Source organism: Ictalurus punctatus, chromosome 12 (assembly GCF_001660625.3).
Source record: "Ictalurus punctatus breed USDA103 chromosome 12, Coco_2.0, whole genome shotgun sequence".
In the NCBI taxonomy this organism is placed as follows: domain Eukaryota; kingdom Metazoa; phylum Chordata; class Actinopteri; order Siluriformes; family Ictaluridae; genus Ictalurus; species Ictalurus punctatus.
This window is the reverse complement of record NC_030427.2, coordinates 32190137-32209073: the sequence shown is the minus strand read 5'-3', so window position 1 is coordinate 32209073 and position 18937 is coordinate 32190137. Positions and strand designations below refer to the sequence as shown.

Here is an 18937-nt window from a genome sequence, read left to right as displayed (position 1 = left end):
CAGGTTCAGGTCAAGAGTTTCAGGTAATGTCACATCAAACATCAGAATGGGGAAAAAGTGTGATCTCTGTGACTTTAACTGTGGCATGGTTGTTGCTACCAGATGGACTGGTTTGAGTATTTCAGAAACTGCTGATCTCCTGGGATTTTCACACAGAAGTCTGTAGGGTTTACACAGAATGGTGTTTGAAAAACAAAAAACACCCCAGGTGTGGAGGGTCTGCAGGCATAAACACCTCACTGATCTGAGAGGTAAAAGGAGACCAGGAGACTGGTCTGAGCTGACAGGAAGTCTATAGTAACTCAAACAATCACTCTTTACAACCGTGGTGAGCAGAAAAGTATCTCAGAACACACAACACATCAAACCTTGAGGTGGATGGGAATACCTATCTGGTACCAACATCCATGGCATGACCAAAGTCACAAAGACCCTACTTTCTCTTCATTATGATGTTGGTCTGTATCTGCAAGACTTTTATGCATTGTGCTGCTGACTAGTGTTGATTGATGACTGCTGATTAGATAACTGCATGAATGTACAGGTGTGTAGGTGTTCCTAATAATGTGGATGGTGAGTGTATATATACACCATATGGCCGAAAGTAAATGCAGACCTGACCATCACACCCATATGGTTCTTCCCCAAACTGTTAACACAAAGTTTAAAACACACATTTGTATCTTTGTGTCTTTGTACACTGTAGCATTAAAATTTCCCTTCAATGGAACTAAGAAGCCCAAACATGTTCCAGCATGACGACGCCCCTGTGTACAAAGCGAGCTCCGCGTAGACGTAGTGTGTGAAGGTTGGAAGAAGGTAGAAGAACTCGAGTGTCCTGTACAGAGCCCTGACCTCAACCCCACTGAACACCTTTTGGATGAACTGGAACCGGAGCCTCCTCACCATCCCAACATCAGCGTCTGACCTCAACCTCAGTAACGCTCTTGTAGCTGAATGAACACAAATTCCCACAGCCATGCCCCAAAATCTAGTGGAAAGCCTTCCCAGAAGATTACCACGCATTATAATAGCTGGAACAGGATGTTCAGCAAGCACACTCGGGTGTGATGGTGAAGTGTCCACATACTTTTGGCCATACAGTGTATTTAAAAGGTGGCAGGACTTGAGTTATTTTGCCCCCCCATGTCTAAAACCTATGTCCACGTCACTGGTTAGCTCATCTACAGTAATGTTCGAAAGATTTAGAGCGCAGTATCGCATTAAGATATAGATTTCCTGTAATAATTAGCTGGCAGTCATACATCAACCTGATCTAATCTCTTTTATGTCTTTCTTTTTTTTCTTCTTCTTCATTTCATTCCTGAGTAAGTATGAGTCAACTGAAGTGTGAGTCAAGCTGCAGCTTCTCCCTTTCCATAGCGGTCGCGGAGGTGACGTGATCGACAAACCGACTGTCCAATCGCCTGATTGAGAGTAGGCATAACTAGCCAATCCTGTCTCAGGAGGCGGACCAATACTAGTGCTGTCCAATCCTAGCGCAGGAGGCGGGGCTTGTGGTGCGGAAAATGACGCGGCAGGCGGCTGTGGATTGCTGGTCATTTTCATCACCAGCATAGCAACAAAAAAAAGAAAGGAAAAAAAAAGAAAAAATGGATAAAAACAGTACAACATTCTCCGTCCAGCTTTATATTTACGACTTGTCAAAGGGAATGGCGCGCCAGCTCAGCCCGATAATGCTCGGTGAGCGGAGATAAATAACCTGTTTCTGCTTATTCATCTGTATGAGTATGCTTAGCGTAATGTAACGGCTAATAACCGGCTAATGCTAATCCGTTCGTTTTCTGGGAGGATGGTCACTATGGCAACACGTTTAAGTCGCGTTGAGTGCGTTCACGAGTGAAATCAGCTTCGTGATGATGTATGTCAAGCTGAAATAACGACATTTTAGTGTTTATTTTAGGAACACGGTCCTCGGGAGGTACAGGGTGAAAAGTTCAGATGAGGAAAATGTCTCCTTTTGGAGTTTTTTCCCCCCTCAGACGGCGATGTCGCAAAGTCTCGCGATATTTAGAATGTGCTTACAGTTCGTGGAGGCAGGAACTCTCGCGATATTTAAGAACGGTTGAAAAGAATGGAGAGAATAAATGTTAAATATCCTGTTGATTGAAGTGATATGAAGGAAAAAATAATGAAAATAGGTAAGGATGAATGGCGCGAGAGGGACGAGAAGGAAAACATAAAGGTGAAAAGATGGAATGGATAGAGAGAAAGAATAAGAGAGAGAGGGTGAGAAGGAGAGAGATGTTGAGGGAAAGAAAAGGAAGAATGGAGCAACGGAAGAGAGAATGAATAAAAGAAGAGTGAAAGAGTGTGAGACATTGAAATAAAACGAGCAATGGAGGAGAGCATGAATTAAAAAGAAGAGAGAGAGAGAGAAAAAAAAGAGGCAGGTTGAACAGAGAAAGAATAAATTAAATAGAAATATAGGAGAAGGAAAAGAAAGTAGGAGAGACAGAAAGGGAGCCGAAAACGGAAAGAGTTGGAACAGGAGGGAAGAAATGAATTAAAAACAAAAGGGAGGGGATTGTGGTGGAGAGAGAGAGAGAAGGAAGAGCAAGTGTATTCTCATCAGAATGACTTCCAATGTGCAAGCTCCGCCTTCAGACTTTAGGCCATGCCCCCTGTTATGAGGGTAATACCCCTCTCCCCACACACGCGCACAGCATTTGTAGATAACAGCCTCACACAGCATCACATACTACACATTCATGATGAGCTTTAACTCCAATGTCCTTTGTTATTTTTTCTGTTACAGGGAAGCAGCTCGATGGAATTTGGTACGTTCTGGCGAACAAACAATGCTGACACTGGAGTCTCCTTCCATAAATGTTAAATAAACTTTATATCCTTATAGAAATGTGGAGCCTCTGGATTTATACGCCTCTTCTGTGTGTGTGTGTGTGTGTGTGTGTTCTCAGGCACACGTCCATCGTGGTGTTCGGAGAGGAGTTCTTCTTCGGAGGTGTAGGGATCTCCAGCTGCCCTCCGGTAAATCTCTCCTAGCTCCGCCCACTGTGTGACGTCACTCAGACTGCAGTTTGAGCCAGTGAGCTCAGGTGAAGACAACAGGAATACACAGTTAAGGTATAGGTGTGTGTTTGTGTGTGTGTGTGTATGTGTGTGTGTGTGTGTGTGTGTGTGTGTGTGTGTGTTGCAGGGCGGGACGATGCTCGGGCCACCCGATACAGTAGTGGAGTTGGGCAACACGGAGGTGAACGAGGAGATCTTCATGGACTACCTGTCCTCACTTGGAGAAACCACATACAGGTGCATGCACATGTCGAAAAACTTAACGGTCTACAGTTACATCCTTAAATGCATGGGTATTCTGCTATTGTAGGAAAATAATCAACTTTGGAGCTGTAATCACTTCCTGTTGTGACACTTTACTGTTGGTGTGTGTTAGATTTCACTGAATTGTGTCATCTCTCTCTCTCTCTCTCTCTCTCTCCCTCTCCCTCCCTGTGTGTGTGTGTGTGTAGAGGGGAGAGATACAGGTTGTTTGAGCATAACTGTAACACCTTCACTAACGAAGTGGCTCAGTTTCTGACAGGCCGAAAGATTCCTTCTTACATCACAGACCTGCCGTCTGAAGTGCTCTCCACGTATGTCTTACATACACACACACACACACACACACACACACACACACTATGCATTAGACGAATGTACTACAGCGTGTTCTGATCCGTTTGTGGCTGTGAAGTGACACACGGGTCTAAAATTAACCCGGGGTGTGATTTATCAGCACTCGGAAGTGATCCTGTGAAGTTTCCGGCCCCTCGGTGCCGTAATAAACACTTTGATCACACAACAACCGATGAAGCTTCCCAGAATAAACGCTGTGAAGCTCTAATTTCTGTCACATCGTCTGACTTTTTCTCTTCACACACACACACGCGCACACACACACACACAGTGACATGTCTGTTGTCAGAACCAGAGCTGTGTTATAGATCAGACAAACAGGAGCTCAGGATACCCTCACAGCACAATGACATTATTATTATTATTATTATTATTATTATATGTTCAACCTTGTGTGTGTGTCTCTCAGGCCGTTTGGTCAGGTCCTGAGGCCGATCCTGGACTCCATCCACATTGCGCCCCCTGGTGGCAGTGTTATCAACAGCCAGAATAATCACAGCTAGGTCTCTTTCACCAGCTCCACACACACACCCCCCCCCCACACACACAGTGGCAGCTTGTGTTTGTGTTTAAACAGTCATGTTGGGTTGAGACTCGGGGATCAGTTGTATGCTGAACAGACACACGGCTCCGATCCTCGGCTCTGATCCTCACTCTGCAGTCCTGAAGCCACAGTCAGGGATCTCATTACTCCATCTCACTGTACACCGAGCTGCCGTTTCATCAGGTCCACCACCACTGACTGTACTGTACACTACAGGATTGGCATAGGTCTACCCCATCCATGAATTTGGGGAGTGGGGGGGTGGGGGGGTGGGACAACCACTGACCACCATGTGATGTGCGTCCACGTCATTCAAATGTCTCTGTTTCACTGGGTAGCATTTAACTCTAGTAAGAAACCATGTTCAGTGTCATCAGACACCATTATACAAACCATTTGTTTACTATGGGACAAATCAGTTGAATCACTTACAATTGTTAACTATGGGTTGAATCAGTTGAATCAATTGAATCACTTACAATTGAATCACTTACAATTGTTTACTATGGGATGAATGACTTGAATCATTCATATCAGTCAAATTACTTACATTTATGTACTTTATTAATCCATGAGGGAAATTGTTAATCAGTTGAAGTCAGACAAATTATTCAAATCTCACACATTTACGAGAGAATCTACCAAATCCCTTACGATTTTCAGCTATGAGATAAATCACATGAATCAATCAAATCACTTACTTCCTCGATTGGACTGACCGTTTGATCAGCCATGTTTGTGAAAAGAATGATAGGATTGGCTTCATTGTAAAGGACACAATTTTTCCGCCGTTTTCCTGCCTTCTGATTGGAGCACAGTGATGATTCAGGTGGTGTTGATTCTTAGTACAGCAGTGACACTGATGTGGAAGTATGTGTGGCACAGGTACGAGTGTTTATATAAAAGTAACAGAGTGGCTGCAAGACTTGTGTACTTAATAATAATCTGTGTGTGTATAAAAATGAATCCCTGATTGTGGCACATACGATTCAGCCATGCTGCATTTTTTAGAAAATTCTGAATGTGATTAAAATTTCTTGCAAGCAAATATTATCGACATAATAGTCATTGTCTTGTTTTTAATGCAGCCGGTTCGGCATGGAAACGGCTTAGAAACATTGACACGAGCTCCAGCGCTGGCCATCTTTAAACACACACGACATAATAAACATCTTATAGCAGCTATGTTTATATTCAGATATGTGACTACAGTTTGAACCCATCCTATAGTCAGCAAATGGGTTTTAAATCGAGTATTAATTATAATTAAAATGGTTAATCTAACAATCTTTAGTAAATGAAGCCTCTAGTGTTTGAAGTGTGATTTCTAATCCTTTTCAGTGTTACACAGTGTTAAATCTCTCATGAACTACTGATCTTTGTCCATTTATTTGCACATTATTTGAACTCCTGACCTATTTCCCGTTTTCAGTCACTGCACTTTGTGTTTAAGTTTGTAGTTGCCATATTACAGTATTTTTTTTCTTCAGCAAAGCCAAGGAAAACAAAGATTAGCACGACTGGACGGACCATACCGTTACGTTCACAGGGTGTCAGAACCTGGTTTTGTGTTCACGCAGTGTCATTTGTGATGCCTGATTTGGTTTTAACCGAAGAACACCTTTGTCACTTTATTATCATCATATTTTAACTTATCATTGCAATTTCTATTTATTAAAAATAATATAATTAAATGATCTATTATGTTGGCATAAATATTTATTTGATGTTATGATTTACGCAATGTGTTACATGTGTACTCTGTCATAATATGTCTGGATTTAATATATATAATTAAATTATACAAACGTATTCATCTCAATAAAGAGAAGCAGCTCTGATCATGTTTGGTTGTCATTATATTGGTTTTAAGAGTTAAAGAACTGATAATTAACCGATTTAATTGATTTTATTTTACAGAATGAAAAACTATTTACATTATATAATAATGAGATGTTTGTTATTTGGTATTTACATTTATATTATCACTGTTCTATCAAGTTCAACTTCAAGTATCAAGTTCCTGGACTGAATGTTGGCGTCACGCTCAGCTGTGATTCAGTGAGTCAAATCAGCTTGTTGATAAGAGCTGAATCTTTTGACTCCCAAATCCATCCATCTTCTATACTGCAGTGGTTTCCAAACTTTTCCAGGGCAAGGCCCCCCAAATGGCATTAACATTTGACTGAGGCCCCCCTTTTACAAGATGTCTTTAAAACACATTAAAAATACAGACTTCTGAATATATCCCCCTTTTTTTTTTTTTAGTAATTACATCTTTACATTAGGAATTGATATTATGTGTGTGTGTGTGTGTGTGTGTGTGTGTGTGTGTGTGTGTGTCTGAGAGTGAGAAAGAGAAAACATACATTTATTTATTTTTCACACCAAATTGTTGAGGCCCCCCTGGCGGCCCCCACTTTGAAAACCACTGCTATACTGCTTCTTCAGGGTCGCGGGGAGCATTGGGCACAAGGCGGGGTACACCCTGGACAGGGTGCCAATCCATCTCAGGGCACATTAACATACATATTCATACACTACGGACACTTTGGACATGCCAGTCAGCCTATCGTGCATGTCTTTGGACTGGGGGAGGAAACCGGAGGAAACCCCTGCAGCACGCGGCAAACATGCAAACTCCCAACCCTGGAGGTGTGAGATGAACGTGCTAAACACGTGCATAAGCCACCGTGTGCCAGACTCCTAAATGTTCAATGAATTGCATAGTTTGTATTATATATACATGTATATATGTAGAGTATGTTATGAAAGAACTATTTAAATATGTGTAAAAACAGTAAAGTGGTGCATAATTGAGCCTACAGTAGTCAGTCAGATATTAATTAGTCTGCACTTACATCACGCTGCCTTGCTTACACACAGATGAGAGTCAAATACACGTCTTAATGATTTCCAACAACAAACATCACAGCATCTGTTTCTATTTCCAGGACATTTCAGCCTCAAGAATGATTGCCTCTGCCAGGAGGTTAAGACTTAGCCTAGAGCGAGCTTTCAACAAGATGATCATGTCAAACACCTTTCCAAATCATCACAGAAATGAATGAAACACAAAGACATTGTTTTGCAAATTATTGCTTAATGAGCATCACACTCTGAGGATCTGAAACCGTGTGGTGTGACGTGAAGAAGGACGTCCACACGCACAAACCTCAGTATATAGACGGGTTTAAAGTGTTCTGGATGGAGTAGTGGACCCAGGTCGTCTCTCCAACCCTGTTAGATATTACGGGAAGTGACCCGGTGCTGTTATTCTCTCCAGTGAACAGCAGGTGTCGCAAAATATTTTTGAAAACAAATAGGGCTACCCCCCCCCCCCCCCCCCCCCAAAAAAAAAAAAAAAAAAAAACTAATTGCACCACTTAAGAAAACATTTGATCTTAGTAAATAAAGATGTACAGCGTCTTTGTATTTTTGAGCTGAAAATATCACTTATTTCAGAATTATTGGCACCCTTCATAAAATGTGCAAATGTTTGTGTATTGTGCACAAGAAATTCAACATTTTCAGTTTTCCACAAAAAAAAAACCTCAGCACTTTTATTTTAAATGGATTAATTGTTGCCTATTTGTCTCAAAAATATATGTTCAAGTTGGGATGGGGGGCGGGTTTCGTGAGGAGTGTGTGGGGTCATCCCCAATGCTGGTGGCTTTGCGGATGCAACGTGTGGTGTAAATGTCTATGATGGAGGGAAGGGACATCCCAATGATCTTCTCAGCTGTCCTCACTATCCGCTGTAGGGTCTTGCGATCCGATACGGTGCAAATTGGTGTGGATGACTGGTAGGAGATAAGCTTTTTTCCCAACCTTCTCAGAAAGCAGGGACGCTGCTGAGCTTTCTTGGCTATGGAGCTGGTGTTGAAGGTCCAGGTGAGGTTCTCCATCAGGCACCAAATGACTGACAGTCCTAACCAATATTTTAAACAAATGCAAACAAATTATCATCAAAGGGGGTAAAAATTATACGTTATTATTTCAAAATATGACATATTGCACGTGTTATTCTCTTCATATCTGAATTTGTGTTCATTTTCCATAAGGAGTGCCAATAATTCAGTCCCACACTGCATTGCAGTTTTATTTGGAAAGTTTGGAATTAACTAAAATAATATAATAACTACATTATATATAAATATCTAATTTACATAAAATGACAAAATGATAGATAAGAACAAAACGTTGAAACACTGATAGAGTGGGATCTGGCAACACTGTGGTGTGATTTGATTGACATCATCAGCAGCCAATCACAGACGAGATGATGTTCCTCGAATCAGCGCTGACAGGACCGGACACAGCCGAGAATGGCCGAAGTTTTCCGAAGCTCAGAGGCAGTAGCGGAAGTCTTCGGGTGCAGTCATACTGGGCGAGAGAGAGAGAGTTCACAAACTTTAATCTTCCACTCGCTTTGTTTGCTGGTGGATTGAGGTGTAAACATGAAGAATCTCGGACTGATTCAGGGATTATTGCTGTTTTTTATGAGCAGTGACGCCATTATCAGGTAAAAAAAAAAAAACTCTCTCTCTCTCTCTCTCTCTCTCTCTCTCTCATATATATATATATATATATATATATATATATATATATATATATATATATATATATATAACTTTTGTTTTGTTTTTATTTAATTTCATTTAAAAAGCTCAGAGTCGATGCATGGAGGAGAAATGCACGAGGTTTCATTTTTATGATTATGATTGTTGAATGAAGATTAATAAAATAATAAATAGACTATAAAATGGAGCTCGGGTTGTGTGTGTGTGTGTTTACTCTGATTAATGCATCGTATGTTTGGGATTAAAACACAAAGTCTGCTTGTGTAATATCTCCTTCACACCAACTGCATGTCTTCTTTTTACTCATCTCTTTATTTGCACTTTTATTGTCTCTTTTTATGTAAAATATTTAGAGGAAGCTCTCGTGATTAAAGCAGTCTTAAAGGTTCATAAGTCCATGCCTTTGTTCGCTGTTTCACTACTCTACTCTGTTTCTGGAAAGAAAAAAAAAAACCAAACAAGTTTCGTTTTCGGGTCTCTCTTTATTTCGCCTCCTGCGACAGAAAAGTGACTCTTGTCCTTCAGACTCTCTCCTGTCAGTTCCCTGTTATTATTTTATCACTTTTCTTGTTTGGGGAAGTAATAGAAAAGTAAGTGTACTTCAGGAATAAGTGAGGAGGCTTGGACATGCTCGGCTGCAGTAAAACAAAAATATATACAGTGATGTGTCGTTTGTAAAAGAGTCGACTCTGAGGTGAACGTTATAAAGCGACTCAGTGAAGGTCACTGTACAAGTACAAGCAGATCCAGTGTGCAGTTCCTGATCAAGCTGTGGTTCAGTACATAAAAAAAGAATGGACACCTGGATGTTCTATCTTATCTGGAAAAGGCTGGCATGGATGCAGGTTTTCATTCTAACCAAGCCGAGCTCACTGATTAAACAGCTGGAATCAAGTGAGGCTCCTGCTTGATTGGAATGAAAACCTGCACCCACACCGACCCTTTGTGGATAAGATTGGACACCTCTGATCTAAAGACCTGTGACTCAGTTGAAAATTCAGTTGTTCTGTATTCATGACCCTACTCACAGTTTAACTCTGACTATGCCCCTCCTATTATCTTTGGGGTCGATTTGACCCCATTCAATGTTTACCGCCTCTGAATACATAATTCATCATATTTTGTTTGGCTTCTTATTTAATGGATTTTTTCCCCCTAATTTAATGTTGACAACTGCGTAAACATAAAATTACCATGATGATATGTTTTCAGTGTCCTGTACACCTTTTGTAGCATTAGTGTTCTTTGGGCTCAGGCTGTTTTAGCTGTATAAAACAACGTAAGAAATGTAAAACAATTTTACACAAATCTATTTAGGATGATATTGAGGTCACTATTACACAATTTTATAATCTTCAAAAACTTCCCTCTGCTTTAGGGTTCTAATCTAACATAACTATACCGGTAGTTTCGCAGTACCACTGATGGTTCACATGACATGGGGGAGGGGAAAACATCATTCTCGCGAGGACATTGATAGTTCACCCAGCATAGGGGAGGAGCAAACAGGAGAAAGCTTTCTAAACCATTTCTCTTGATGCTCTGTGGGATCTCTCTGTCTCAATTGAAAATGACCTCCAAGCAAAGGTTTTTTTGTCAGTGAGGTTCTTAAATTAAAAAAAAAAAGTATATTTATCCTTTATTTAACCAGGAAGATCCCTTTGAGATATTACAATCTCTTCTTCAAGGGAGACCTGGTCAAGACGGCAGCACACAGTTTCTCACAGAGATAATCACAGAAAACAATAAGAGTAAAATCAAGAAAAGCACTTACAAGACTCCTTTAACACCGTTTTCAGAAGCTGTATAAAAGCATAAAAAGAAAAGGCATGTTTGCCAAATTCTGAGTAAACCTTTTGGACTTTTAACCGAATGTGTGACTGAGATCTAGTACAATAACTATTTGTATAAAACGTTAAGAGATTAGAAATATAAAAGGGCAGTTTACCTAGAAGTGCCTTAGCAATGAATATATACATATGCAATTTCCTCCTATGATGCAAAGATGTCCATGCCAATGATTCATATAGTATTCAGTGCGTGAATCTGCACCACAAACAAAGTGTAACGCTGCATGATCGATACACACACACACACACACACACACACACACACACACATACACACATAGTCCAGTTTCCTTAATAAAGATGAAGCTGCATGCACGTAAACAAGGTCAGCATAATCAATTATAGATTAAAAAATGTACTCTCCACTATGTTCTTTGTAGCTTCATAAGGAAAGCAGTTTTTTAAACAATAAAAGGACCTCCATTTTGGGTTTGTCACAGTTCTTTGACAGTGAAAGCGACGTAGCAATAGAAGAGAATGTGTCTGAGACAGACAATAATGTTGAGGCGGACCCTGATTATGAGGCATCTTCCTCTGATGAGATTGAGACTCTTAGTGTTAACCCTTCTGTTGTCTCTCAACCACCAGCGGACACGTTACCTTCCAAAAATGTGAAGTTATTATGGTCCCACTTGAACGACAGGTAGACTCAATGATGCTAATGTCATCAAAATGGTTCCCGGCCCCACCGGATATACTGTCAGCCATGTCCAAGACATAACGTCAACATGTGAGCTCTCGTAACACCACCAGTTGAAAAGGATATACTTGAGATGGCAAACTTAGCGGTGAGGCGCGTGTATGGGGCCAATTTGAAAGATTTGGATGTGCCCCACGTGCAAGCCTACACTGGGTTGCTGATTTTGGCAGGAGTGTACAAGTCAAAAGGAGAAGCAAGAGTAAGCCTTTGGCATGCTGACACTGGAGTGGAAAGATTTCCAGGCACCAGGTCTTTAAAGACATTCCACGTTTTCTCCCGTGTCATTCGCTTTGATGACAGAGAAACCAGGCAGGGTGAGACAAACTCACAGCTATATATATGGGACGTATGGGGACCCTTTCTTTACAATCCAGGCTCCCATGTATGTATGTCTGGTTGCATTTCGTGCATTACCACTTCCTGGTAAAATAAAGATGAAAGAAAAGGAAGGAAAATCTGATGATTTTTGCAAGAAACCATTCTGTTTTTAATTTCCAGTCAGATTCTTTGTATAGTGATTAAGTAAGAAGTCATGGTAATGACTATCTCCTGTAAAATCGTATCATGAAAAAGCGCATCACATCACAAAAAAAGTGTTCACACTGGATGTATTTCAGGATTCCTCTGCGGCGGATGCCCTCTGTTCGCCGCATGCTGGTGGACAACGCTCTCGCTCAGGGCCAGCTGAAATTGTGGAAGGCGGAGGAAGGCAGTGACATGGCGTGGAGCACGGACGCCACTCATTGTCCGGTGGAGAAACTCTCAAACTTCATGGACGTAAGCAGCAGCAGCACCTCGACAAAGACTGCTACACTACACCTCTAACAAAGCTTTATCACAGTAGTTCCTGGAGGCAGTAGTTCCTTTAACTGATTCATAATGTGTCGTCATGGTGACCTGGACATCGCTCTTTATACTGTATTACACCACAGCACTGGCATTCGTGATAGATTTTCTATAACCGCAGTAGCGCAGGTTTATATTAATGCTCTCGTTCTAATACTTTACCATTTCTATAGTAACAGCTCATTCACAGGGACGTGTACAGATTAAAAAACATGCGTAATCCTTGATATTTTGTGAGCTGTTTATGGAAGGAGTCTCCAGAATAAAGAGAGGGCTGGTGAGGGAACAACTGTTTAGAGGTGCTGTAACGTAACTGAGAACAGGAACTAACTTGTTTCATTGAAAATAAAAAGTAACTATAAATGGATAAGATGTACGAGGTGTCAGTCTTTAATAAGTAAAAATGTTTAATCGTTGGGAAGGTGCTGTGGTGTAAGAGGAAACACTTGCGGATGTGCCGTTATTGGAGAATAATGAACTTGTATATTGCTGTGACTTTCTCAGGCTCAGTATTACGGTGTGATCAGCATCGGGACTCCGCCGCAGGAGTTCACCGTCCTGTTTGATACCGGCTCCTCCAACCTGTGGGTTCCCTCCATCCACTGCGCCTTCTTCGATCTGGCCTGCTGTGAGTAAACACAGCTGATCTCTACAGGAGACTCCAACGCCATAAGAGAGATCTAATAGAATTATTGGCACCCATAGGGATAAATTCTCTCTCTTTCTCACTCTCTCTCTCAGGGCTCCACCATCGATATGACTCCAAGAAGTCGAGTACGTATGTACAGAACGGTACTCAGTTCTCCATCCAGTACGGCAGAGGAAGTCTGAGCGGTTTCTTCAGTCAGGACACGGTCACGGTGAATGTCCTGCATTCTGATGGAATGTGTTTAACATTTTATAACGATTAAAGCTGTTATGTAATTGTGTGTGTTTGTGTATGTGTACGCGCAGCTGGCAGGTCTGGGTGTACAGAACCAGATGTTTGCCGAGGCGGTGAAGCAGCCAGGCGTGGTGTTTGCCCTGGCGAAGTTCGATGGCGTGCTCGGCATGGCATATCCTATCCTGTCAGTGGGAAAAGTCCGACCTATATTCGACTCCATCATGGCTGGCAAACTCTTGCAGCAGAACATCTTCTCCTTCTACATCAACAGGTACGGCTTCACTCCACCTTCTGGGTGTGGTCAGGATCCTCACTCCTGATAAGCAACTGGCACAACTGAATGGAGACGATGTTTACACGTTAGTGTGTGATTTGGGTCCAGTTGCTGAGCTCTGGAGTAGAGTTTATTCAGTTCTTTATAATTTTATGTTCTAGAAATGACACTGGTGCTGTGCGCCAAAGTAAAACGTTCTGAGACCTCCCCCTGTCTTTATCTGTTCCACATATTACATGGTTCCTTACATCTCTGCACAGGGCGGCAGTTTGATTTCCAGCTCCGTCGTTCTCTCCATTAGTTACAGTCGATACTTCTCTTTGTTCATACTGCTAAATAAAGTAGCACTTAACAACACTTTTCACAATTATTGGTCTACTTATAAACAAGCTCAGTGTGTTTTTGTGTCGTCTTCATCGTGCCCGGCCCTCCCCTGCCCAAAACTTCCCCGTAGCTCAATACTCAATAATTTCACTTCTGCTTTTTTTGGCGGACAAAGATCACATGATGGAATGCTTTGCCTAAAGTGTGTGTGTGTGTGTGTGTGTGTGTGTGTGTGTGTGTGTGTGTGTGTGTGTGTATATGTGTATGTAGGGACCCTAAAGCGGAGGTCGGGGGGGAGCTGATGCTGGGTGGTTGTGATAAGCAGTATTTTGATGGAGATCTTCACTACCTGAACGTCACCCGGAAAGCTTACTGGCAGATCAAGATGGACACGTAAGAAATGATTGTGAACTACACCCCCCCCCCCCCCACCTCACCCACCCACCCACACCCACACACACACACACACACACACACACTGTAACCATGACAACACTATTCAGTCGTATTAACACTGATGAAACAAAGATCGGACATCACATCACATGCCCATGAACAGTTTTCAGTGCAAATCAGTTTCCCAGTTAAAGAATAAATAAATTAATTTCAATAAATAAAGAAATTTAACAATACAGATAAATTCCATAACATTTTATTGAATTTATATATATTTATTATCTTAGCTAACACTCAGTGTAGCATGGTAAGTTTAAGTCTGATTTTTTTAATGAACTTCATTGACAGAACGAGCAGCGAGTAAAAGCAGTGTTTTTTTTTTAATGAAAAAAAAAAAATAGGTTAATCGGTTTAATGCTTTAAATGAATTTAAGAAGTGAGTTTAAAAAGCCAGACTGATAGATAAGTGCTCATATCAGAAAGAGGAGACACAAATTTTTGCTGAAAATAAAAGATCAGTACAGTGATAAGAGCATTAAACATCTGAGATCAGTGTTTAGTGTGTGCTGGGTGTGTTTATAATAACACTGCACTCATACACACTAAAACTGATGATATCGGGTTACAGTGTGTGTATGATGGTGTGTATGTGTGTGTGTTGATATGGTGTGTGTGTGATGTGTGTGTTGTTGCAGAGTGGAGGTGGGAAGCACACTGACACTGTGTAAGGACGGTTGCCAGGCGATTGTCGACTCGGGAACGTCCATGATCACAGGGCCTGTGGAGGAGATTCGAGCTCTGAACAAAGCCATCGGGGCCGTCCCTCTGATCATGGGGGAGGTGAGCGACCACACGCATGCACGCGCGCGCACACGCACACGCACACACACACACACACACACACACACACACACACACACACACCCTCTTATGAAATGAGTTTCTCAATTCCATACAAATGAGGTGTAATGACAAATCCAAACGATATGATTCCTCGAACGATTCCTCAGACTGTTCTCCTCTGACGTTCTTCAGTTCGCTGCTCACTGCGTTACTTCTCTGCAGTTTGTTCCCTTTTACTGTTAGACACACAAAAAATAAATGGAAATAGAAACATGTTTTCATTTCATCTTTTAGTTCTCATTAAATATGTGTAGAGACGTTAGGAAGAAAAAGGAAGTAGCAGGTCTCGTTGGTGCCTCTGGTGAGTCTACGTAGCTAGCTCACTTTGCTAATCTAATCTGAGCTCGAAGCTAGTATGAAGCCTGAGCGTGTATCATGTACAACAAACTTCAATACATTTTTAGCAGAAGTGTTGGGTATAGATGGTGTAGCGTGTTGTAGGCTGTACATTTGTACTAATGCTGTACAGCATACTAATGTTTCTCATCATTCCCACAATGGACAAACTACAAGCGACTGTTTGTGTTGGTTTAAGCTCATCTTTTTGTCCTTGCACAGTGTGTGTTAAATGTCTTCTATCCTTCATCAGGGTCAGTTAATAGATTTCTGGTTGCCCTGTTTCTCATTTACTGAGAATAAACCACCAGCCAAATGATAGCCGCATGATGGATTGAGTACAGGGGTGCCAATACTTTTGTACCACGCAACAGTTTACAACTGTACACCTAGATGAAGAGACAGGGAAACTAAACGATACTTCCTCTCTCGCTGTAGTACTGGATTAGCTGCAGTAAAATTCCCTCACTGCCGGTGGTTTCCTTCCATCTGGGAGGGAAAGTGTTCAACCTGACTGGAGAGGACTACGTGTACAAGGTAACACACTTCCTGTTTCCTGTGCTGCTGTTGTTTGTCTGAATGACGAGAAGAAGTCTCGTTTCTCGTATTAAAGTTCACGCTGTCAGTTGACGGTGTGACTTGGATACAAAGTTCAGAATGTTGTATTGTTAAGGTGCAGTAAACATAACCCCCTCTTTCTCTCTCTCTCTCTCTCTCTCTCTCTCTCTCTCTCTCTCTCTCTCTGTGTGTGTGTGTGTGTGTGTGTGTGTGTGTGTGTTCAGTCCACAAAGATGGGCGTGTCTGTGTGTCTGTCTGGTTTCATGGCGTTGGACATACCGCCCCCTGCTGGTCCTTTGTGGATCCTGGGAGATGTTTTTATGGGCCGTTTCTACACCGTCTTCGACCGAGACAACAACCAAGTGGGATTCGCTCCTGCCAAGTGATTCCAGTGAACCTTGAGGTGGTTGATAAGAAGTGTTTGAGTGCTGACATTGTTCTGACATTTCTCTCCTTATTTGCATGTAAACGGCGCATAGATTTGAGCAACTCTTTAAGCAGTGTTTCTTTTCAATGAAACTCTTTAAATGGATCCAAAAAAAAAATTAAGTCTGTAAAAAACCGGCTCACTCCAGGTTCTCCAAGTGGAATAATAAAAAAAAAAGGTTACTCAAAAGGGTACCTCAATGGGGCAAATCAGTGGGGTAACTCAATGGTTAAGATGAAGGGTTAAATTCAGTGGTTCACCCAAAGTGTCACTCGAAGTGTAAACTCAATTGGGTAACTCAGTGGGGTAACTCAGTGGGGTAACTCAATGGTTAAGATGAAGGGTTAAATTCAGTGGTTTGCTCAAAGTGTAACTCGAAGTGTAAACTAACTCAGTGGGGTAAATCAGTGGGCTAATTCAATGGGCTAATTCAATGGGCCAGCTCAGTGGGGTAACTCAGTGGGGTAACATCTAGCATTACCCAAAATGTAACTCAAATTTCTGCCATTTAATTTTTTCCATATTTGCTTACATTATTAATCCATTATTATTTGAACCTTTCACAAAGTTGAATATACGCCAAAAACGGAATTTAACAATATATATAGTCTTAAAACAATATAAGGTTAATGACGGTATATTTCACAAACACCAGCACAGTATCGTTGTCTCACTCTCTTTTCCTTCATACACACACATCAAATCCTTTCTCTGATCATATCAGCTTGTTTTTTTTTATCATAAAGTTTAATCATGTCCAGTCACATTCAGCCTGAATACAAAGGTTTTCTTTTTTTAAGTCAACTCAAATTCCTGTTTCATTCTCCTACATTTCTGTTTGAATATTTTGCAAAGTTTCCAAAAAGAGTACAAGTGTGAGACGACGTTATCAAAAGAGCGTCAGACAGGTCCGGTTAACGGCTCCGTCACACTACCAAACGAAACCGCGTGACGAACACCAGCACAGGTTCAACTATTATGTTCATTATTAACATCAAGCTTGGAACTTGGATTATAAATAAAGTACCGCATGGACCTTAAGCACGCTTTAATCTCCTGGCTAGCTTTAATTTCCTTTTTTGCTGTGTTTAAATGTGTCCAATCATGAGAGGTCTGAATAACCAGGATGTGATCTGAGGACAGGGTCGACTGTTAAAGCATCAGTTAGAACTTGTGTTAAAATTTCCTGCAAAAAAATCCGGCAGCTTTCAGAATTTTGTGTTTATAGAAAAGGAGAAACAAACGCTAAATTCCAGCTGAATACTACACCTGGGCGACGTCATGAAGTATGACGAAAAATCTTTTTTATCTGTTTATTTACATTTAATGTAAACAAGTTGGTTCTTGTTGTCAGTTACATTGTAACGGCTATAAACAGTCGTTCCCGCACCAAACCTCTCTTAATTTCTATCCATATCTACAGCTAGTGGAGAAGAAACCAGGAACATGAGAGAAGTACAGCATTTGGACTAAAACTATGCAAATGTAATGTTTTTTTTTATTTTTATATATTTTCTATATAGCTACAAGTTCTTAAAAAATAAAAGTGGTGAATCAGTTTAAAAGTTCTGTTGAATCTCTGTACATTTGAGCTGCTGAAATTGGGAGGTCTTTTAGTTTTCCTGTATGTTTAGCTTTGACAGATTGTTACTGAAGCTCCATCATTTCCAGAAAGACCTAAATGATGATGTTTAATTTTTATTATATTTTAGCTGATTGTTGCACTGAGACATGGATTTGCACTGCGCTGGCTTTCAGCTGTGAAACTTGAAATAAAGAAATGTGTGTTTTATTAAAACAAATCCTTGTTTTTTGTCTTAATTTGTTCTGATTAGTTATCGGAGGAGATCCATTCGACTGTTGGGTTGATACAGCGTTGATTATTTAACAACTGCGAGCTTGTCACGGTCCGTCCGCTGGTTGTGCTAAAATCAGGGTTTATAGTTTACAGCCAGAGTTTAATTGCTATGAAAGATTACATGAATAGCATCTTCTCAGGATGCGAAGAAGACACGGTGCCACGATAGCCTGATGTTCAACCATCGTCAGTTACATCATATGATATGCCTTCTAAACTCCTCCAGTCATATCCATCTGCTTTGTATCAGATTTAGCACTAAAGCACAAAGGATTTTCTGAAAAAATTAATTTCCTTCATTTCAGAGAGACGTTACAGTGTAAATAATTCTGAGTCAATGCTTTATACACTAATAATGAATAAAACAATGCTAGCTCGTTGTTAATCTAATCGATTACCTTAGAACAGTTTCAGATTTTCTTCATTGGTGAACAATTAAGTTTTGTTGCTGTTACATTAAAAAATCACAGTATTTCAAAGGTTTATTTTATATTTTATTTAACAGATTTTTTTTTTAACAGTTTTTGTCCTGTGAGACTTCGGAATTAGGTTTCATCGGAAAATTTTAGTTTATTATTATTATGACTTTTGAAACATCTCAATAAGTTCTTAATTTCTTTTTTAGTTAAATAAAAAATATTGCGAAATGTGTGTGTGTATATATGTGTGTATATATATATAATGTGTGTATATATATATATAATGTATATATGTATGTATACGTATGTATATCTCCCATTATTATCGGCTTCCTGTTGGCTTTAACTTACAGTGAGCCGCTAC

General features: G+C 40.7%; 2 protein-coding genes across 4 annotated transcripts; both read left to right on the top strand.

The window, feature by feature from the left end:
• Positions 1 to 1508: 1508 nt before the first annotated feature.
• Positions 1509 to 6057, top strand: desi1a (desumoylating isopeptidase 1a). Of its 2 annotated transcripts, none has more exons than XM_017481995.3 (6): positions 1509 to 1704; positions 2780 to 2801; positions 2943 to 3012; positions 3182 to 3291; positions 3507 to 3629; positions 4082 to 6057. In XM_017481995.3, exons 1-6 carry the CDS (start codon positions 1614 to 1616, stop codon positions 4173 to 4175), a joined length of 510 nt encoding a protein of 169 aa, XP_017337484.1. In that variant the 5' UTR covers positions 1509 to 1613; the 3' UTR covers positions 4176 to 6057. The 2 variants fall into 2 exon arrangements, with proteins under 2 accessions (XP_017337484.1, XP_017337485.1); XM_017481996.2 differs by lacking the exon at positions 1509 to 1704 and adding an exon at positions 1711 to 2656.
• Positions 6058 to 8547: 2490 nt separating this feature from the next.
• On the top strand, positions 8548 to 18098 carry napsa (napsin A aspartic peptidase). 2 transcript variants are annotated; one of them, NM_001200478.1, is given in 11 exon segments: positions 8668 to 8741; positions 11967 to 12126; positions 12700 to 12823; positions 12937 to 13055; positions 13150 to 13349; positions 13947 to 14069; positions 14768 to 14912; positions 15750 to 15848; positions 16094 to 16272; positions 17720 to 17781; positions 18009 to 18098. In NM_001200478.1, coding segments are annotated over 9 exon segments (1197 nt in total). In that variant the 5' UTR covers positions 8668 to 8676; the 3' UTR covers positions 16256 to 16272; positions 17720 to 17781; positions 18009 to 18098.
• Positions 18099 to 18937: the final 839 nt, after the last annotated feature.